At 47.2% G+C, this 21,521-nt stretch overlaps 1 protein-coding gene across 1 annotated transcript; it reads right to left on the reverse strand.

Moving 5' to 3' along the window:
- Nucleotides 1–56: 56 nt before the first annotated feature.
- ATP12A (ATPase H+/K+ transporting non-gastric alpha2 subunit) lies at nt 57–21,455 on the reverse strand. Its single transcript, XM_009098746.4, has 23 exons — nt 21,196–21,455; nt 19,078–19,224; nt 17,668–17,727; nt 16,443–16,646; nt 15,756–15,869; nt 15,119–15,253; nt 14,483–14,600; nt 13,677–13,945; nt 12,782–12,980; nt 12,246–12,355; nt 11,411–11,545; nt 10,964–11,156; nt 10,595–10,770; nt 9,457–9,593; nt 8,662–8,812; nt 6,621–6,789; nt 5,816–5,970; nt 4,912–5,035; nt 4,475–4,620; nt 3,175–3,308; nt 1,342–1,443; nt 741–832; nt 57–537 (listed from the first exon to the last, which is right to left on the reverse strand). Exons 1-23 carry the CDS (start codon nt 21,202–21,204, stop codon nt 509–511), a joined length of 3,108 nt encoding a protein of 1,035 aa, XP_009096994.2. The 5' UTR covers nt 21,205–21,455; the 3' UTR covers nt 57–508.
- Nucleotides 21,456–21,521: the final 66 nt, after the last annotated feature.

The following is a 21,521-nucleotide window of genomic DNA, read 5'->3' on the forward strand; positions in this document are numbered from 1 at the left end:
GCATTCCACTCAGATTCTCTTTATTAAAAAAAAAAAAAGAATAAGACAGAGAACAGTTTTCTGGAAAAAAAAATGTTTTATTATCAAATTATTCCTATACAGCACAATTGCCTGTGGCAAGGTAAGACAGATCTCGGTGTGCACTCCCTTGGAATTCAGTTCTACCAGCACAAAAATCAACAAACAACTCCTTCAGTGCAAATTAATGCCTTGGATTGTGGGGAATTCCTGTCTTTGGACTGTTTTCCTCTCAGAGTTCTCTCCAACTCCATCTTTGAACGAGGGAAAACCGCAGTAGTTACAAAAATAGGTAGCATTTCAATTTCTAGGCTTTACAGTACAGTGGAAGGTAATTTCTCAGCCTCTAAAGTCCTTATTTCTTCATTGAATCCATGAAATCTCGTCACCCCAGCACAGGGTGGATCCATGCTCAGATATTGCACAGACAGGACTTGAAAGCAGCAGAGGCTGGGCCAGCTGGGGAAGGAGCTCTCCTGTGTCAGACTCCTCAGTAATACATGTTCTTGTCCCACCAACCTGCAGGAGAAGGGAGGGGATAAGAATTTAAAACAATTGGTTCTTTTTCCTCAAAAAGGAAAAGTGATCATTGGAGAAAAATGGTTCATTTTTCAGCAGTCACCTGCGAGTGGCAGCTGAGGTGGGGGTGGGAGTGAAAGGATGGGGAAAGACACATGAAATGAAAATATTCAGTTAAAATTCAACTGGAGCAGTGCACTCACTTCCTGGGTGTCTCCTGATGAGCAGCTTCCGGATTTCATCATAGACCCAGATCAGGATGGCAAAAGGAACAGCCACAAACCAGTACTGGAACCTGGGAGTGGGCAAAAGAAACAACTGAGAACAGCTCAGCTCCAGCTCTGGGGTGTTTGTGCTGTTCAATGTCCCTAAAACAAACCTGCCCCCTTGGGCCTCTTTCCTTTCTCCTAATTAATCTCTCAAATTGATGATGAGCTTGTAAAGCCTCCCAGTCTTAAGTGGCTCCTGGATTAATTAATTCCAGGTCCTGTTCAGAATGAAATTTTGCCTGGTGTTATCACAGCAATAAATCACCTGACTGATCTATTTAAAATAAAAGTTAAATGCTGGCTGTGCTCATCAAAACCTTGGAAATGCTGGAAGAAATATTGAAATGTTGGTTTTGCACAAGTGGCTTTTTGGATCCTCAGTTGGAAATCCAGCAGGAGAATCTGGAAATTATGGCAATAATGGCCTTTTTGGCCAAGAAATAGTGATGAATATAATGAATTTTTAAAAATATTTCTCCTGCAGTGGTGCTGCTGACAAGGAGGGCAGGGGAAGCTCAGTGCCACCAGAGCTCACCTGAGTGGAGTGAAGTTCAAGGCTGTAACATGTCCAAGGCCATAGGTGAGAATCAAAGCAATTCCTATCTGGGAAAATATCCCCACCCAGATGACTTTGTTCCTGCAGGAAAAACAGAAAGGAAGAGTTAACCCTCTGTGAGAGAGCTGGGTTAACCCTCTGTGAGAGAGTTAAACTAACCCCAGGGTTAACCCCTGTGAGAGAGCTGGGTTAACCCTCTGTGAGAGAGCTGGGTTAACCCTCTGTAAGAGAGTTAAACTAACCCCAGAATTAACCCTCTGTGAGAGAGCTGGGTTAACTCTCTGTGAGAGAGTTAAACTAACCCCAGAGTTAACCCTCTGTGAGAGAGCTGGGTTAACCCTCTGTGAGAGAGTTAGACTAACCCCAGAGTTAACCCTCTGTGAGAGAGCTGGGTTAACCCTCTGTGAGAGAGTTAAACTAACCCCAGAGTTAACCCTCTGTGAGAGAGCTGGGTTAACTCTGTGAGAGAGTTAAACTAACCCCAGATTTAACTCCTGTGAGAGTGTTAAATTAACCCCAGAGTTAAACCCCTGTGACAGAGTTAAACCCCAGAGTTAGCCCCCTGTGACAGAGCTGAATTAACCCTCTGTGAGAGGGTTAAACTAACCCCAGAGTTAACCCCCGTGAGAGAGTTAAAAATCTGTGACAGATTTAAGTTAACCCCATAGTTAACCCCCTGTGAGAGGGTTAATTTAAACCCAGAGTTAACCCCCTGTGGGAGGGTTAAATTAACCCAAGTTAACCCCCTGTGACAGAGCAGATTTAACCCCCTGTGGGAGGGTTAAACTGACCCCAGAGTTAACCCCCTGTGTGCCTGCAGGAACCTTCTGGATCCCTGCAACCCCTGCTCCAGGTGAGCTCTGCAGGCACAGGGCTGGGCTGGGCACCTCTGTGCAGGAGCACTTGGTCCTGTACCCCAAGTGCTCCTGCCAGTCCTGGCAGCATTCCCAGCCCAAATCCAGCTGTGGGATTCACCAGCAGCAGCTCCTCAGGGCTCCTGCTGCCCTGGGAACTGCTCAGGGTGACTCAGGTGTTAATGCAAGGAGGAAGCACACATAGGTGTAGGCCCTGTAGGTGCAGATAAAGGATGGAAAATGAATTGCTCTGCTATCAGCAACCCCGCAGGGAATGCCAGCTCTGCTGCTGGCCTCTGGCCCAGCTGATATTTGGAATTCTCCTGGGACTGGAGGTTTGCAGAGGGAGGCCAGCACTGTCTGGGGGAGTTTGGCCAGCTGGTATCTCCCTCCCCAGAGCCTCAAGTTATCTCAGGGAAGTCCAGACTTGCTATCTCTTGATAAGGAGTTCAGAAAGTAATCTGGGAAAGAAACTCCCATTTTTTTCCTAGTAAACATTTTCATGAATGGAAAGTTGGTTTTAAGCTAGTGCATTTTCAGAATAACCAGCACAATGTCTTTAAAGAAAATCCCTACCCTGAAGCAGAAAAGAGGCTGAGGGGAGGTGTAATAAAATATTTGCCTGAGATTTGTGATTGTTTAAGGCCAGGCTTAATCTTTGTGCAAAGACTGAAAGTGAGAGGGCCAAATCACTGAGCTCACCTGCCTCTGAAGGGAGCAGGAGGCTAACTGGAACTGCAGGTTTAGATTAGATAGGAAAAATCCTTCCCTCAGAGGGAAATTCTCCCCAGGTGAGGCCCTGGCACAGGTGCCCGGGGAAGCTGTGGCTGCCCCTGGATCCCTGGCAGTGCCCAAGGCCAGGCTGGAGCAGCCTGGGATGGTGGAAGGTGGGGTGAGATGAGCTTTAAGGTCTCTTCCAACCCAAACCATCCTGGGATTGTGCATCTGCTGAACTCACCTGAAGAGGCCCTGGCGGAAAATGGAATTTCTGCGAGTTTTCCTGATGATCAGATCAGCCACCTGCTGGATGGTGATGCTGACAAAGAAAGCTGTGTAGCCTGTCCACTGCAGGTACATGCGCTGGTAGTGGGTCTGCAGGGCCAAATAAACACCAAAACCTCTTTAATTGCCACCCTCCCACCTCCCCCAGGCTGCTGCAAACCTCCAGGGGAGGCTTCATTGCAGTGCCCAAGGTGTGAGTGCAAGGTTCCTCCAGATTTGGGCACAGGATGCTCAGATTTGGGCCCAGCTTTATTCTGGGACTGAGTCACGAGGCTGCAGCACGAGCTGGGGGTGAGGGGTGTTTGTGTGGATTGATCAATGCCTCCTGTGCCTTGTGATTCTGCAGGGGAAGAGAGGGGAGGGGGAGGCTGCAGAGGACTTGGCAGAGGTGCTGCTCACCAGCAGGGCTGGGAGAGGATGGTGAGGATTGATTTGGGGGGTTTAACCACCCAGAGCAGAGAGGAAGGTGCAAGGGGCTGGGAGAGGATGGTGAGGATTGATTTGGGGGGGTTTAACCACCCAGAGCAGAGAGGAAGGTGCAAGGGGCTGGGAGAGGATGGTGAGGATTGATTTGGGGGGGTTTAACCACCCAGAGCAGAGAGGAAGGTGCAAGGGGCTGGGAGAGGATGGTGAGGTGATTTGGGGGTTTACCCCGCAGGGAGTGCGTGGAGGATGTGAGATTGTTTGGGGGTTTAACCATCCAGAGCAGAGAGGAGGTGCAAGGGGGGGGGATGTGAGGATGTTGGGGTTTCCACAGCGGGGGGTGAAGGCTGGTGGATTATTGGGGTTTACCATCCAGAGCAGAGAGGAAGGTGCAAGGGGCTGGGAGAGGATGGTGAGGATTGATTTGGGGGGGTTTAACCACCCAGAGCAGAGAGGAAGGTGCAAGGGGCTGGGAGGGGATGGTGAGGATTGATTTGGGGGGGTTTAACCACCCAGAGCAGAGAGGAAGGTGCAAGGGGCTGGGAGGGGATGGTGAGGATTGATTTTGGGGGGTTTAACCACCCAGAGCAGAGAGGAAGGTGCATCGGCAGGGGCTGTGATGAGGAGGTGGCAAATTGTTGAAGAATGAATGAAAAAGCAGAAGCTGAATGAAGGAGCTGTGTGGCAGGAAGCCCTAAAGAGTCTCTCCTGAGGGAACATGAGATGAAAACTAATTCTTTTTGCATTTAAGCCTCATTTGCATTCCCTATCCCTTTATTTTGGGGGAATTTTGAAGCGAGCAGGTGGGCAGGGAATTTTCAGGGCTGCTTTACCCATTGCTGTCCGTAGGAATCCTCAAAGTCGTTGATGGCATTGCTCTCCCAGTTCACCCTCACTCCCAGCAGCGTGGAGGGCAGGAACCCCTGCTCAGCATAGACTGTGAAATAGGTGACAAAGGCCCCCACCGACTGCATGATTCCTGCAGAAACAAAGGGGCAGGAATGAGGAAAAACCGAAATTGAGGAGCACTGGGGGATGTGCTGGATGCATGAAACATGCTGAAGTAGCCTGAGAGTTTTGGTGCTGTGCATTTCCTGCCCTCTGTAGATAAAACTTCATTTTATTGCTGAATAATGAGCAGTGGGAGGGGGCTGGTGGGTTTGCAGAGGAAAGGGCTGAGTTTCAGCTCCTAAAATCAGGGTTTTTTTTAAATGAACCAGCTTGAGTCTTGCTTTGCTGACACAAGAGAGGGTTTGGGAGGCCAACCCACCAATCTGCAGGTAGGAGTACACAGCCAGCTGCTGGTTCACCAGCCGGTCTCTCCTCTTGTTCCGGGGTCTCCTGTTCATGATGTCACTCTCAGCTTTCTCATAAGCCAGAGCCACCGAGGGGATCTGCAAGAGAAACAAACCCTCAGGGGCTGGGGGCAGCATTTGCCTGATTCTCAGGGCTTCAGCAGCAATTTGCAGTTGCCAAATGGTTCTGCTGAATGTTGGCAGAACAGAGGAGAAGAGGATCTGTGTGGATTCCTAATGGTTAATTAATTCCTATTAATTGTAAAGCGTTTGGGGGAAATCTGAAACATGCATGGGTCTGGTGATCAATACAAAAGGCTAGAGGAATTTAACAATAATTTAACATTAATTTAAAATTAAAGGGTCTTCTAGGTCCTTTAGGATGGGCTGGATGGAATATCAGGTGTGAGTGCAGAAATCTCTCTGATCTCTTGATTAAAACACAAGATTATTTATATATATATATATATTTATATATATTTTTATATATCTAAACTATATTATATTATATTATATTATATTATATTATATTATTATATTATATTATATTATATTATATTATATTATATTATATTACTATTATACATTATATTATATTATGTATTATATTATGTGATATTATATATATCTTGATATTATTATTATAGATAATTGTTCACTGCTGATTTTAGCCTGCATCAGATGTCTTTGCTTTCTCCTCCCCTTCTGCAGGTTGTTGTTGTTTTTTGACTCTTCTTTCTCTCTACCTGTCTGTTTTTAATTCCTTTTTTGGCTGCCTTTCTCATCTGTAGGATAAATCCCCAGAATCCCCTGTTCAGGATGAGCCTCCACCCCCAGCCCTCTCCCTGGCAGGAGATGACTTTGGAGCTCCCAACTCACGATGTCGGTGCCCAGGTCGATGAAGAGGATGGTGATGGTGCCAATGGGCATTGGGATGCTGGCAATGATGTAGATGAGGAAGGGGCAGAGCTCAGCAATGTTCTTGGTCAGGGTGTAGGCAATGGTTTTCTTCAGGTTGTCAAAGATCAGGCGGCCTGGGGGAAGAGAAAATTCTTCTGTCAAAGGGAATTTTTATCAAAAAAAAAAGGAGTTCAAATTTAACCAAATGAGGTGGAAACATTCACTGCTTATTTCTGCTTTCCTCATGTGTTTCCTCATGCATTTTGTAATTTGGATTTGTTGGGTTTTTTAAGCTCCCCTCCCTTAGAGCCTTCTGAAAACTCAAATGTGATTAAACACTTCTTTTGATGAGGCAGTTTGAGGGGAAAAGCCTCATTGCCCAAAATGCTGTGGTTGTGATGGAAACCACGAGCTCTGTACAGTGAAAGAAGAGTGGGATGAGCGCTCCTGTCTTAGGTGGAGCACAGTGAAGGTGATGTGTGAGAAAGTAATAGAGGGAAAAGGTGGAGAAAATAATTTTTATCTTTGTGAGGCTGCAGACTGCATTGGAGCAAGTCAGGAAGTGCTTTTATCTGATTCTTGATCAAACAGAGACAGCAAATCTTGAGTATGAGTGGGAGAGGGAGGTGATTTCCTTACTCTCTGATTGTCATGTGTAGAAATGGAATTCATTCCCAGCTTTCCCAAATAGCAAATCCACAAATCCAGAAAGAGGAGAGAGAAAGATCAGGAGGCCCTGCCAACAGCTTCCAGCTCAGAAAGTGGGAAACAACATTCTCTTTACCTTCCTCCACTCCTGTGACAATGGAAGCAAAGTTATCATCCAGCAGGACCATATCAGCTGCATTTTTGGCTGCATCAGAGCCAGCAATGCCCATAGCAATCCCAATATCTGCCTTTTTTAGGGCAGGGGAGTCGTTGACTCCATCTCCAGTCACGGCGACCACGGCTCCCTGGAACACACAAAAGCATCCAGATGTGGGTTTGGGAGGAGGGGGTGGATCCTGCCAGCACCAATCCTTCAATTTCTAACAGAAAAATGCTGGCAGGGAGTTCTGAATCCTCCCTGTACCCACGTCAAACACAGCCAGGGGTCAGGAGGGTGCTGGGCAAGCTCAGAGTTTTGTGTGGTCCCCTTTAGAGTAGAGACCTGGAAAATTCAGGGATGTGATTCCCTGCTTCCTAAAGAGTGGACAGCTCAATTAGATGCATTTCAAATGCAATTAGTCTGACAGTTGGGTATAAAGAGGATTTAAGATTTGCATGTCTGCTCTGTGAGCGTGGTCCATCCCTGTCTGAGCAGAGCCAGGTTCACTTCTGACATCTGGGGGAGGTTTGATTAACACAAAATATCCTGGTTTGGTTTTTTCTTAATGAAGTGCTGCAGAAACAGCCAGGCTTCATCTGATTCATAAATTATGTAACTGTTGAGTTGGAGCCCATCCTCATTCTATGCCAACAGCTTCTGGCCATCCCCAGGCTGTGCTGAGATTTCTCCACTAATCCAAAAGATGGAAAACTCTGATTATCCAACTCAGCTTCTTTGTTATCTTCCTGAAATCTCCTGCAGCTCCAGGCTCTGCTCTGGCTGATGCTGAAGTTTCTGGCTTGGTTCAAGGCAGGGTGTTCAGAGTGGGGACAAACTGATTAATAAAATGCTGAATTTCCTGTCCCTGGGGGGATTGAGCACAGTGTCACTACCTATAAATAATGCCATGTACAGAAAGGCTTATCAGCTCTCAGTGCTAAACATAGCTGGAGCCTGGCTGGGGGAGGGTGTTCCTTTTCATCCCTAAAGAGCCAAATCTGCCAGGAGTGTGGGAGTCTGAGCAGTGCAGAACACGTTTACCCACCGTGTGCCTAACAGAGACCATTCAAAAAATAAAAACCATATCAAACTGGAAAGTTTTATCTCTTTTTTTTTTACTCTCTGTAGAGCCCTCCAGGCTTAAACCCAAAGAGCTGATAAAATGCTGATTGGGAAGCTCAGTGCTGGCACGACTACAAAAATAAACTAATATCTTATGACACATCTTCTTTACAAAGTCCAGTCACAGCACTAGTGTGGCTTTAATTCACAAAATCTACTTGGAAAATGTCATTTTTGAGTAGACAGTCTTTTGATGGCAATTTTCATCTTTTACAAAGCTCTGTGATTTTTTTAATTTTTTTTTTCCTCCTGTGCTGGCTGCACTCCAGGCTGCTTTACATAATATTGCCCATGGATGGGACAAACTCTCTTTAAATCCTGCTGCCTGATTTACAGCCCTGGGAAGTAACACAGATAAGACTTGGTGGTACATAAATCATACTCTGGTGTTCTGTGGGGTTCATACCTCAGAATCACAAATAATCTAGGCTGGAAAAGAGCTGTGAGTTCACCTGCTCACCCAGCACTGCCACTAACCAGTTCCACTCCCAAACATTCCTGTGGGCAGCAGGACATGGCTCTGAGCAGCCCCAGGAGATAAGAGGAGAGGATGTGGCAGCAGCATTGCTTTTATCTGTGTTTAAAGAATTCCCGAGGGAATTCTCCTTCCCAGCCAGGGCACAGGAGGCTTTTTGTGCTTCTCAGAGTGCCAGGGACAATCCATGCTCTGGCTACAGCTCCAAACCCAGGGAAAGCTCATTTTGTCCCCAGGAGCTGTGTCTGCAGCAGGAATTTGAGCGGCTTGGATTGAGTCCAGGCAGCGTTTGTGGCAATCTGTTAGATAATGTTCTGGCACGGGGAAAAGGCTATAAACAGAGCTGAGGGAGCTCTGGGAATTGGCTCCCAGCCTCTCAGCCCTGGTGTGTGTGTGTGACCTTTGCCACGCCTGCCTCACCTGCCTCTGACAGCCCTCCACGATGATCAGCTTCTGCTGGGGCGACGTGCGCGCAAAGACGATCTCGGCGTGCTCGCGCAGGATGGCGTCCAGCTGCTCCGAGCTCATGTCCTTCAGCTCCATCCCGTTCACCACAGCTGCTGTGGCTTCCCTGCAAGAGCCACGGGCAGGGCAGGGTGAATTTTCAGATTAGAATGTTCAGATTTTCAGTGCTCTGGTGGGATGGGCGTGCAGCTGGATGGCGGGAAAGCGGCAAATTGAGTTAATTGCAGAGGCGTTTGTTGTTAATCAGCAGGAGTTGAATGAAAGGCACTGCAGAAACCCAGAGTGGATCTCAGACACTTCTGGATACAGAGGGGTCTCATTGAAGCTTCAGAAAATGCATTTTAAAGAGGCCTCTCACTGGGAGGAGCAGAGGAAGACATCACTTCTGCAAAGAGCTTTTATCCTTCCCCTGTGATGCTATTTTTTCCCCATTTAAGGGGGGAAGGAGGAGTTTGGGCTGATGGTCCAAACTGGGTCGTGTGATGCTGAATTTTGCTCTTTGTGTGTGTGTGTTTAGTCAAACAGGCAGTGACAGTGACTTCCACATGATGTGCAAAGAATAATTCACCAGATTTTCTTCACGGGCAGCAGAGATGAAAACCACCGAGTGGACACATTTGGGTGGAGATGACTCAAGAGTGGGAATGTGTCATAAAAAAAGCAGAAAGCAGCAGGGATGTAGAATAAAATCACTGTGGAGGGAGCAGGGAAATGAAGCCCTGGGTGCTGCCAGGCTCTGCTGGCTCTCACCTCCTGTTGACCCGCTCCACAGGGATGTTGAGGCGCTTGGCAATGTCCTCCACGGTCTCGCTGGTGGCTGAAATGATGCCCACGCTCTTGGCGATGGCCTTGGCCGTGATGGGATGGTCGCCAGTGACCATAATGACCTGAGCAAGGGACAAGGGAGTGCCAAATGGCCAAAGGTGGAGGGAGAAAAGGGGAAATGTCCGGTTTTGAGGGGCAGGAAGCACTCTGGGATCAGAGCAGTGCTGTGTGCACAGCAGAGGGAGATTAGGGGCGGTAATTGCCCAGCTCTGTATCAACATCTGGGCTCTGCCTCTCTTCCTGAGGCTGCTTTATCAGGGCTCTGGTGGAAGAACTCGTCACAGGCAGCCAGATTAGAATAATGCAGAATAAAGGAGCCCTTATATAAGGATCTATATTAGGTATGTTCAGTGGGGAGGGTTTGTTAGGATATTGCATCTTAAAATGGATCTTGTGACTGAGGTGTCCTGACAGATAAGGCAAAGCCTTTTCTTGCTTTTCCCAAAGAAAAGTTGCCAGATCTGTCTTCAGGCTACAGAAAATTTCATCAGGGTTGGGGTTTGGGATTCTTCTCATCTAGATGTGTAATTCCAAATAAGATTTTCCTAGATTTAGAGAGATTTTGCCTCTGCTTCGTTAACTTGTGGGTCCACAGGGAGTGAAATTAGGGGAACTACTGCTTCAGGTTTCACTTGAATAATAAATGATAAATGTTCAAAGCAGTGCCCTGATGCCTTCTCTAGAACTGTTTCTATCAATCACCTTATTCTGTTTACAAGCAATTCATTCCAGCTGTTGTGGGTTCTGTGTTCTAGAGATGGATCTGATGAGAGAGTATCTGAGCTTTTGCAAATTTGGATTTCCAGGTTTGAGGGGTTTGTGCAGTTCCTATAGTCTGATTCTCACTGAAATTAAAATGTTTTGTCTCTGGGGACTTTCTAAATTGAAATTATACAATATTCTTAACTAAGGTTAAGGTTTTTGGTAGTTGTTGCTGGAAAGATAATTAGTGACGATGTGGTGGAAGATCTTAAATTTTAAATACATTAAATAACACCTAAAATAATTATAAGGAGTCTTTCTGTAGTGAACCCATTGTGTTTTTTCTCTGTAAAATCCTCACCTTGATGCCAGCACTGCGGCACTTGGAGACAGCGTCGGGCACCGTGGAACGAGGTGGGTCAATCATGGACAGGAGCCCCACAAAGCACAGGCTGGAGGTTGGGAAGTTCATGGAATCTGTGTCAAACTGGAAGCTCTCTGGAAACTCCTTCTCAGGCAGGTACAAGTGGCAGAAACCTGAAAAGGTGTTCAGGTTGATGAGATGGGCAGGACAATGTGGGAGAGAGAGGAGAGGCTTTGCTCTTGCCCTTGGGACTCCAGCATTTAACCATTTTTCCAGGCATGCCAAAACTTTAAACCCCATTTCACAGGTTTTTCAGCTGGATTTTAGCCCATTTTCGTGTTTTACCCCGTTTTCCCAGGCACTCACCCAGCACTCTCTCCCCCATGCCCCCCAGCTCCATGTAGGCTGTCTGGAAAGCTTCTGCCTTCTCGCTGTCCAGAGGCTCCTCCTTGCCGTTGATCATGATGGTGCTGCACCTCTCCAAAATCCTCTCTGGGGCACCTTTCATCACCAGCAGGAAGCGTTTGTCGTGGGGGTCATCAGTCTCATGGATGGAGAGCTGTGCCACAAACAGGAGAGGGGTTGGAAGAGCTCAAATTGTCCTCATTTCCTTCTAGATTCCCATGGGATTAATGTTCTTTTCCATGAAGAAATCATGATTTCCATCAAGTGGAATGAACTGTATTTGTTATAACTTGAATTTCCTCTGTTTTGAATTACCCCATTAAGGCTTCCAGGTCACCCATTGCTGCATCAGACCCAGCAATAGAAACAATCTGGCACAATTTCCAAAAAAAAACCAAACAAACACACCTGGAATTTGTTGGTAGAGTTGAAAGGGATTTCAGCCACTTTCCTGTTCTGTGCTCTAATGCTCATCACATCCCCCAGAATGACCTCAGAGAATTTCAGCAGAGCTGTCTCAGAGGCATCTCCAACCACGACCCTCTGTGGGCACAAAGGAAGAAAACATTTCACTTTCACATTTCCACAATTCCATGGCATGCTGCACACTTCAGCAACAAGGAATCTCCATTTTTATGTTCAGGTTATCTTGGAAAAATATTAAAATAGAATTTGGAGGTGTCTGCTTTGCTCTTGGAGTTAGAACTGAGCCACAGCAAACTGTAAAGAGGATTTGGGGTCACACTCAGGGCACTACAGGTGAGCTGAGGCACAAATCCAAATTAATTTGAGGATGGCATTGGTGAGTAAACAGCAGGTTTGTCCTGGTAGCCCAGTCAGTACAATTTACTACCTTCAAGCAGTCATGTGGAAAGACATCAATTAAGGCATGTTTACCTTTGCTATAATAAATTAACAGTGCAGTAATTACTGTTCCTGCCAGTTGTCTTGCCTTTTTCCTGGCAGGCACAGTTGGGTTTGGACAATGCACAGGGGCTCTTGGGGCTCTCCTGTGCAGGGCCAGCAGTTGGGATTGTGGATCTCCTCCAATTCAGGATAATCTGCATTTCTGTGCTCTTGGCTCTGTGGGTTTTTTTATCCTGAGTTAAATTTTTTGTGTGAGTGTACAGAGGTGAAACCCTGTCAGTAGGAACTTACTGGTAAAATGGAGATTGTTAAAGCCAAACAGAGAAAATTGCTTTTTCAGAGGAAGGGAAATAAGCTGGTGTGAAGTCAGCAGTACCTTCATGATGGGGAGATTTTCCTGTCCTGGCCGGAATTCCGCCCGGTTGCAGAGAGTGACAATTTTTGATAACGCTGTCCATGAGGGGGAACTTTGATCAAAGGGCTGGGCTGAGAGAAGCAAAACACACATTGCATCTTTTAACACCTTGCGTGACACAACTAAAATCTCAACAGTGAAAAAACAGAACTGACTTCTTTGCAGAAAAAATTCATTTTTGACAGCTTCTTTTATGGAAAAAAAAGAATTATATAAATTTTCCCTCCAGCAGTGCTGGCAAAGGGGCTTGGATGATGTTTGTTTGCTTAATTCTCTACTAAATGTACTCTTGGCAAAAGGTTCTGGAGTAGAACCACCTTCAGGTTCACTTCCTGTGAGTGGAATCCAATATTAATTCCTTTTTTTGCATCTCCACATGGCTGAGGAGGGATTTCCATGCATAGAAGGAAGATATGTCTGATTTAGCCACCAAAAATGAGCATCCTGGGATGGATCCAGGTATGTGGCCCTTCCCACACCCCCCTTTTCCCATTTACTTGTTTGATCTTCACTGGTGTCGGCTGAGTAGATCTGGTTGTCAAACCAGAGGTGGGCAACAGTCATCCTGTTCTGGGTGAGGGTTCCTGTCTTGTCGGAGCAGATGATGGAGGTGGAGCCGAGGGTTTCCACGGCCTCCAGGTTCTTCACCAAGCAGTTCTTCTTGGCCATGCGCTTGGCCGTGAGGGACAGGCTCACCTGGCAGGAGGGAAGGGGTCCAGCTGTCACCAAGGTGTGGCTACACACAGGTGTAACGAGATTGCATTCCCCTGGCAGATCTTTTGTGGGGTTTTTAAGAGAATAGTTTAAATTTTTCATTTTTTGTTGGCTGCAGTGCATTTTTTTTTCTCCCCTTTTCAATTTTTAATTTAGAATCTGAGGTTTGGCTGTGACTAGCACAGGTAGATTTGCTGCTGATAGGAACCTGCTGTCTGCTGATAGAAATAAGGATGTCTTATCAGCCAAGAGGTTGTTTGGGATGGAAGAACCTGCAAGGGGCAGGAGCTGCTGGTCACCAGCTCCATGAATCCCACAATGATTCCCTTCATTGTTTGCTGCTGGGGTGCTTTGGAGCCAGCAGTGCTGAGCAGGTGAGCTGTTTCTCAGGCAGGGATTTTAGTGCTGGACAACTGGTAATAAAGTGGAGTTTTCATGTGACTTTCAGAGTACAATGTCCCCACTTCCAAGTGGGAGCGGGTGGTGGGGAAATGAGTCACGTCATTGTACTCGGCAGCCATCGAGACAGAGCAGCACTTGAACTTAAACCCCAGCTGGGTTTAAGATGAGTGACTCAGTTACACCAGAATTACCAAACGAATTGAACCCTCACCCCTCTCCAAAGCCAGCCCAGCCCAGAGCTGCAGAGGCAAGCAGAGAGCCCCAGCGAGGACTCACCGTCACCGTGGCCAGCAGCCCCTCGGGCACGTTCGCCACGATGATGCCGATGAGGAAGATGATGGAGTCCAGGATCTTGTAGCGCATGGAAACGGAGATGATGAAGAAGAGGACCCCGATGGAGATGGCCACCCCTGCCACCAGGTACACGAAGTGCTCGATCTCGATGGCGATGGGCGTCTTCTCGTTGCCCACGCCCGAGGCCAGGGAGGCGATGCGGCCGATGATGGTGCGGTCCCCGGTGTTGATGACAATGCCAGTGGCAGTGCCTGCAGGGACAAAAAGCTGTCACCTCCAGGGCACACAAAAAAACCCTCAGAGGAAGTTGCAGCCTGACATTCCAGCAGGTATTGATGGAAAAACTGTGAGGAAGCCGCGGTCAGTTCAAACCCAAATCAATCCGCTCGTTGGTGCAGCATGTTCCAACACGATGCATGTTGGAACAAATGCTAAGGGTGACCACCCCCAAGGTCACACTTTAATCTGCTCAGGTCAAAATTCATGTGGGAAATGAAACCTCTCTCAAGTTCCTCAAAGCAGAATTGCTCAAATGAGTTAGCAGGACTAAGCAGTCCCTGTGCAGGCGCCTTTTTGGGGGCCCTGCTCTCTGTATGCTGATAAATAATAAAAATGAGAAACGTTCAGCTCCCCTGAAGCTGCTGAATAGAGATCAAAGATTAACTAGAAAAAAGGATAAAAGGATGTAAAGGTGTGCACACAGGATGATAAACGTGGCTGGAGCCAGTGGAGAAAGAGATAAAGAAGATAAAATGGGATTTCCATGCCCAGTTTCAGGATCAGCTCACCTTCCACACAGGTGGTGGAGTAGAAGGCAATGTTCCTGGTCTCCAGGGGGTTCTCGTGGCTGAAGTCACAGGAGCGGGACTGTGGCTCTGACTCCCCTGTGAGTGAAGAATTGTCCACCTTTAATGAAAGGGAGACAGGCCCAGATTAAAGTCAGCAGTACACAGAGGTGTCCAGCCCGGGAGGTGACAGCTTCATCCATAATCAGTGACATCAACATCTCTCAGTGCCTCTTCTCTGAGCTGCTGCTGGCCCTGACAGGACCTATCTCTGTGGGGATTCAGGTCAGCCAGTGCTGTGTGTCTGTCAGTGGGACTTTCAGCAGCAGCCTGAGAAAACCCCACAGGTTTGAGGATCTGCCTCCAGTGGAAACTCTCAGTTGTGTATTGGTGCATCTGCCCTGTCCTGGCAAAGAGCAGAGCCAGAACATGGCATGGACTTCTTGGATGTTCAGGGAGGGAGGTGTCAGTCCTAGAGGAGCTCAGCATCACATTCAGGCTTCTGCTCTCTGACTTCATTAGTGATGTCCAGTCAGAGCTCTAATTACCCATACTAGCTGTGGAGAAATTCCTCCGATGTAATAAATCACTCCAGACTCTGTTTTCCCTCTTTGCTTGGCTCTTCCAAGCCCTTTTTACCTTGCAACCCTGAGTGAAGATGAGGCGAATGTCTGCAGGGATCCTGTCCCCACCCTTGATCTCCACAATGTCCCCAACCACCAGCTGGTCTGCTGGCAGCTCCTTCTTCTCGGCATCCCTGAGGACAAGAGCTTGCTGGAAGACAGAAATGGGACAAAAATGACCTTTGTGCCATCCCCTGCAGTGAGATCCTCCCCTCTGTCCTGGGAAAGAGCCAGAGCAGGGTGATGGAGAGGAAATGGGAGAGTATTTGACATCCAGCTGGGCTGCTCAGCCTGGAATTGGGGGATGTGAGATGGGAAGTGGCCTTGAGGATGGGGAAATGCCTTCCAGGGTTGTGCTCACACGCCATCAGCTCTGTGGGTAAAAGCAGTGAGCTGCAAAGTGTGAACCCAGCACATTTCACCCTTTTGCAGGTTTGAACTGGGCACTGAGATCTCTAACCCAGCGCTGGATGGAAGCAGGGATGTGCATCCCACAATTCACAGATCCATGAAAGCAACCACCGTGTGCTTTTGTGATTCAGGACGTTTATCTGGGTCATTTGCCAAGAGATAAATTCAAGTTGGCTTGCTGGGCTTCTCCTGCTTTATTGGGATGAATTTTGGCCTCAGTTGAAAGGAGCCGTGGTTCTCACCTGTGGGATCATCTTGCTGAAGCTGGCCATGATGTTTGTGCTTTTGGCTTCTTGATAATAAGCAAAGATGCCAGTGAGGATGACAACCAGAGCCAGGACTACTCCGAGGTAGAGCTGATCAATAAAAGATATAATCTGGTTAATTTAAGACAAGTTTTCAGCAATTCCTCTGTTAGAATGAATTGTGTTGTTTTAAAATGAGGTTTTGGCCAGGCTGAAAGACAGGTTAAGAAAAGGTTTAGGGCGTTGGCCTGCAAATGATCAATTAAAGCTTTTTTTGTGCATGTATAAAAAAGGTTTTAATAATCTAAAATTCTTCTCTGAACTGACACAATCCTGATTACAGTGTAAAAAATTAAAGAATAAAAAGCAGAGTATAACTCAAAGGGGAATTAATCAGAGACTCTTAATCTCTGACTGAAGTCAGAGTCTAAAGTCTTCAGACATTTGTACCTCTCAGAATTCTCAAGAACTGTGACTATGCCCAGTGGCTGTCAAACCTTTGCCCAGGCACTCTTTGGGCGAGTGGTGCGGCAGTGTTTGAGCTTTTATCAGAAGTGTTTGGCAGCTGGAGAGTCTGGTGAGCACAAGAGGCCTCCTTGTAGTTACTGAGTAACTGGGGAGTACTTAAATCCCCCTGGCCGTGGTGGGAGCCCGCGCTGGCGGGGTGGGCGCTCATCCACTCACGTTGTCAAAGGCTGAGTCCACCCCCTGCGCCAGCTGGATGCCAAAGGAGATCCAGGAGAAGCCAGCCCCGATCCACAGGAGGATGGAGAAGCCCCCGATCATCTGCTTGAGGAACTTCACGATTTCTGGGGTGGCTTTGGGAGGAGTGAGCGCGTTGGGGCCGTCCCGAGCCAAAATCTCTGCTGCTCTTGCACTTGAGAGACCCTGCAGAAGGAGGTGACACATTCACAGTGAAATCACAAAGAGATTTTTACCCCAGCTCACAGCAAAATGCCCATGCTGCTGTTTTTTCACACTTTCACAATGAAATCACAGATTTTTACCCCAGATCAGAACAAAAAACCCGTGCTGCTGTTTTCTCAAATGTTCTCAATGAAATCACAAAGGAATTTTTACCCCAGCACAGAACAAAATGCCTGTGCTGCTGTTTTTTCACACTTTCACAATGAAATCACAGATTTTTACCCCAGATCAGAACAAAAAACCCGTGCTGCTGTTTCTTTCAAGGTTGTTTGTGTCACACACCAGCTGCAACTCTGATTTCCAAACCTCCTGGTTTCAGAGTGGCTGCTATTAATTATCAGCTGTGGAGAAACAGCCATTTCTTATTTCTTCTGGAGCACTGAATTTGGGGCCACATCCATCAGGAGTTTCCATTCTGTTGGTTATCAATCAAATATACCTGGACCAAGTGTTTGGAAAGCCAGGGGAAAACTGACATTTTTTTGTTGCTGCTTCTGCATTTCCACAAGGTGTTTGCAGCTCAGGAGGTTCTTGAAATTCTTGTCTGGGCTCTGGCCACCTTCAGTGCTTTGATATTCAAGTGTCAGGTGTCAAAGGGATTCGGGTGTAGTTTCTCAAATTGAGATTTTCCTTCAAAATCAGCTCAATCCAAGCAGTCTTTGGCTATAAACTGCCACAGTGAAAAGTGAATTGTGGTGAAATCAAAAGATCAGACAACAGCTTTAGAAAAATTGAGGTCCTGGTGCAAAACCCCGAGGTCCCATTTTGGATGTCAAAGCAGTAGCTCAGCTTTCTTCAGGCTCGAGAGAAACTCCACTTTAAATCCAGGGCAGTGCTCGTTGGCTTGCTGGTTTAGGCTTTACTGGGAGCATCACTGCAGGCACCCAGACACATCTAATACTGAAATTCCTGCTCCTGGGAGCTCTGGGGAGGCCAGAGGCACTGCCTGAGGCAGCTCCTTAAGGAAGCCCCGTGCACTTACTTTGTCAATGCTGGTACCATACTTCATCTCCAGCTCCGAGGTGCTGAGCCTGTGGTCATCCTGCACCCCAAGAGAGACAGAAAAGGACAGTGAGCACAGCATCAGACTGCTGCAATTTTCATTTCCAAACTGCCTGGATCTGGGAACAGATGAAATTGCCTGTGTGACACCTCAGTTTCATTAATTAGACCAATCTGCATTGATAAGTAAATATCTTCCACTGGAAGAGGAGAATTTTTTCCTTTGGATTTGCAGAGTGCTTTTGTAAATAGCTCCCTCCTCCAGCAAATCTGTCACAAGAGCAGGGTGCTGTGTTCATGTTTCTGCTGCTTGCCACGAGGGGCTGTGCTCCTTTTGGATAAATCCTGTCAGCCTGCTCGCTGCAGGGCTCAGAGTGTGTGTGACAGCAACCTCTGCCCTTGATTGCCAGGCTGGGGAACGTCAAAGATCCTCCTCAGCCTGGTGGGAAGAGGCAACAGGTTCTAAGCACAGGTGAAAAGGGTGTGGGAGAGGGAAATCTCAAAGCTCTTGTCCTTGGCCTGCAGTGACACCTCTGTGGTATCACTGGCCTAATTATATCTTGTGCTGAACTGGGATTTAGAAGCCAAGAATTTGAGAGATCTCCCAATTGTTTTCTCAGAGTGATTCATGGGTACTTGGGTGAGTCAATTCTCCTGTCTGTGCTTTGGTTTCTCTTTAGAAACACGGGAGTGGAGTTACATGCCCCCGTGGCAAAGGCAACACAGACAGAAATATTTACCTGCTGCTGGGCAGATCTTGGAAACGTGCTGGGAGAATGGGTGAGAGAATCATGGAATCAATCCCTTATTTTGGTGTTCTTTGGGCTTTGAAATGCCATCCAGCCTGTAAATAGCCTCTCCTCTGAGCTGCTCTCACAGCAATCCCAAAAAGAGGTCAGCATAATTACCCTCATGTTCCAGATTGGGAAACTGGAATGTGTGGAGAGGAAGCAACATTTCCAAGAGCAGCCAGCAGGTCAGTGGAGAGCCAGGAGGAAAACCCAGATTTCTTGAAGGCCAGAGCAGTTGGTTTGGGTGAAACCCCCTGAGTTTAAAGCTGAGCCCTGCCCTCAGCTCTGCAATCTCTGGAGCACAATGCCGTGGTTCTGCCTCTCCTCTGACTCCTGGCTGGCTGTGCAAGTTGTCAGGAATACTGATGGCAGTGATTCCATCTGGGGAATGGCTCCTTTTTGGGCAGATAATGTTCTGTACCCTTGGTGCCTTAATTACACCAGATTCATCCTCTCATTTTAGGTATTAATCTTGCACGGGGTTTTTCTGGCACACTCCAGGAGGGTGAGGAAGCAAATCCTTCCCTGTGCCAGGATTTTCAGCACAGGACACTCCCTGGATTTCATGGAATGTGTAATGGAGGCTCAGCAACACTCACCAGGTCCAGTTCTTTCTTAAGATCTTCTGCCTTCTTTTTCTTCTTGTTGCCTTTTTGGTCTTTGTGCTTCTCCTCTTCATCCTCAATCTCTGTTTTATGCAGATCTTTTGTGCCATAGATCTCAACCGAGTAAACATCTGACCTTTTCTGTAAAAGACCACAAAAAAGTCAAAATTTTGCACCTCTACTTTTTTAGACGACTTGCAAATTTCTACTGTCACTTTCTCCTGGCTACTTAAGGTGTTTTTTCCTGTCTTATCCAGAGATCCATCCAGTTTGTGTTATGTGATTGTAGTCAGGACTTCATCAGGTGCAAATTGCAGGGATTGCTTTAGGGATGTACAACACTTCCTGCAGCTTATGATCTGAAACAAGTGCAGGAAAATACTGCCCAGGACGTCAGCAGTGAAAATTAATAATTCATTTATCAGCTCCAAGAAGAGATCAGTGGAAAAGCAAAATATTTGTGAAAGGAAAGGGGAGGGGGAAATTATCCATTGAGAACTTGCTTGTTCCTGGAGCTTTTCAGAGCCAGAACTTCAAGATCCAAATTTCAATTACAATTAGAAATATACATTAGAAATACACACTTAGAAATAGATATTTGCACTGAATCAAAGTGAGGAACAGAGGCAAGCCCCAGACTGAATGCCAAGGAGGAGCTGCTCTGTTTCTGCCCACACAGAGCTCAGACCTGGCAGGGATTTAGCCAACAATTCCCTTTTTTTGGCAGTGGAGCACTGGGCACAGGGAGCTGTTGACCCAGGGAGGCTGCTCACCTCAGGCAATGTTTTGCTTTCAGTGATAACTCGGGAGTTGTGCTGTTTCCAAACCCTGGGTTAACTCTGCACTGTGCAGGGCAAACTTCCCTCCCGTGCCACTGATTCATGGCAACGTTCCTGCTCCCAAATCCTCCTGGAAATGGCACACCAGGCCTTGGGAGAGCCACTGGGTGACCCCATTCCAGAGGTTTCCTTATGGATTCAACACCAGAGTTCAGGAGAGCCCCCTGGGTGACCCCATTCCAGAGGTTTCCTTATGGATTCAACACCAGGAGTTCAGGAGAGCCCCCCTGGGTGACCCCATTCCAGAGGTTTCCTTATGGATTCAACACCAGGAGTTCAGGAGAGCCCCCCTGGGTGACCCCATTCCAGAGGTTTCCTTATGGATTCAACACCAGGAGTTCAGGAGAGCCCCCCTGGGTGACCCCATTCCAGAGGTTTCCTTATGGATTAAACACCAGGAGTTCAGGAGAGCCCCCTGGGTGTTCCCCCTGGTGGGACAGAGCACAGAGGGGCTCTGCCAGGGCTTGGCTTCCTGAGAGACCTCACAGCAATGAAGGAAGAGCTCTCCATAACATAAAGAAAGCTCAAATAAAGGAAACAGCAAGAAAAAATTAGAATAACTGGGGTGTCTTATTATTTAACCCTGTTCTGAACTCATAACTGGCATCTTATCCTCAGCTGTCCTGTAAGCAAAGGAGTGCTTAAATCTTGACATTGGCTCTTGATGGAGGGGAAAGCAAAGAGCTGCTGAGCAGTTTGAGGGCTGTAAAGACTAAAATATTACTCCTAAACCCTTGATTTTGCTTGGTGATGCACATCCCAGAGACAGGGCTTGCCTGTTATCAATCCTGATTTTATTTCTGCCATGCTGAAGATTCACAGTCTGTTTTATCTATTGGGAATTTTTCTCATCACCTTCCTCCTCCTCCTCCTCCTCTTCCTCCTCCTCTCTTTAACTCTCCAGCCCAAAAAAATCTGTTCAGCTTTTCAAATCCCTGTAGAGCACAGAAACCAGGGAAGGCAACAGCTCTCTGCTGGGAAAACTTAGCAAGTGGAAGAGAAAAAGAAAGAAATTGGATGAAGTTAGTAAAATCTCACTTGTAAGCATTACACATGTTAACCTTTAACCTTCAGAATTTCATAAAATCTCAGATTTTGGCTCAGATTTTTAGCTCAGCCAGTCCAGGAATTCTTCCCAAGAATGCAAACTGTTAATGCCCAGGAGTGTCTGGTACTGATTCAGTTTTTCACTTAGCCTGTACTTATAGCATAGATTCACAAACTAAAACTTAAGAAGAAGCACAAGGGGCAGCTCCTTGGGCATTGTACCCACCTTGACCATCTTGGTGAGTTTATTCCTTTCCTGATGGAGGGAAGCAGCCAAGCCAAAGCCTCTGGATCAAAAGCCAAAAATCTCTGGATGAAAAGCCCAAGCCCAGCTGGGGACTGTGGTGGCTCAGAGCAGTCCTGGAGTGCAGAAGCTCCCCGAGGTGGTGGGTCCCTCTCCTGTTCCAGCAGGTGTTAGCTGGAATGCTGCTCCCACCTCGGCATCCTTCAGGCAGGACCAGCTCCCTGTCCCAAGGCTGTGGAGACAGAGCTCTGCTTGCTGCTGCTTTATAAATCAGCATCTTGGGCTGCCACTCCACCCCTCCCCTTCCA

The sequence above is a fragment of the Serinus canaria genome, chromosome 24, assembly GCF_022539315.1.
Source record: "Serinus canaria isolate serCan28SL12 chromosome 24, serCan2020, whole genome shotgun sequence".
Classification (NCBI taxonomy): Eukaryota; Metazoa; Chordata; class Aves; order Passeriformes; family Fringillidae; genus Serinus; species Serinus canaria.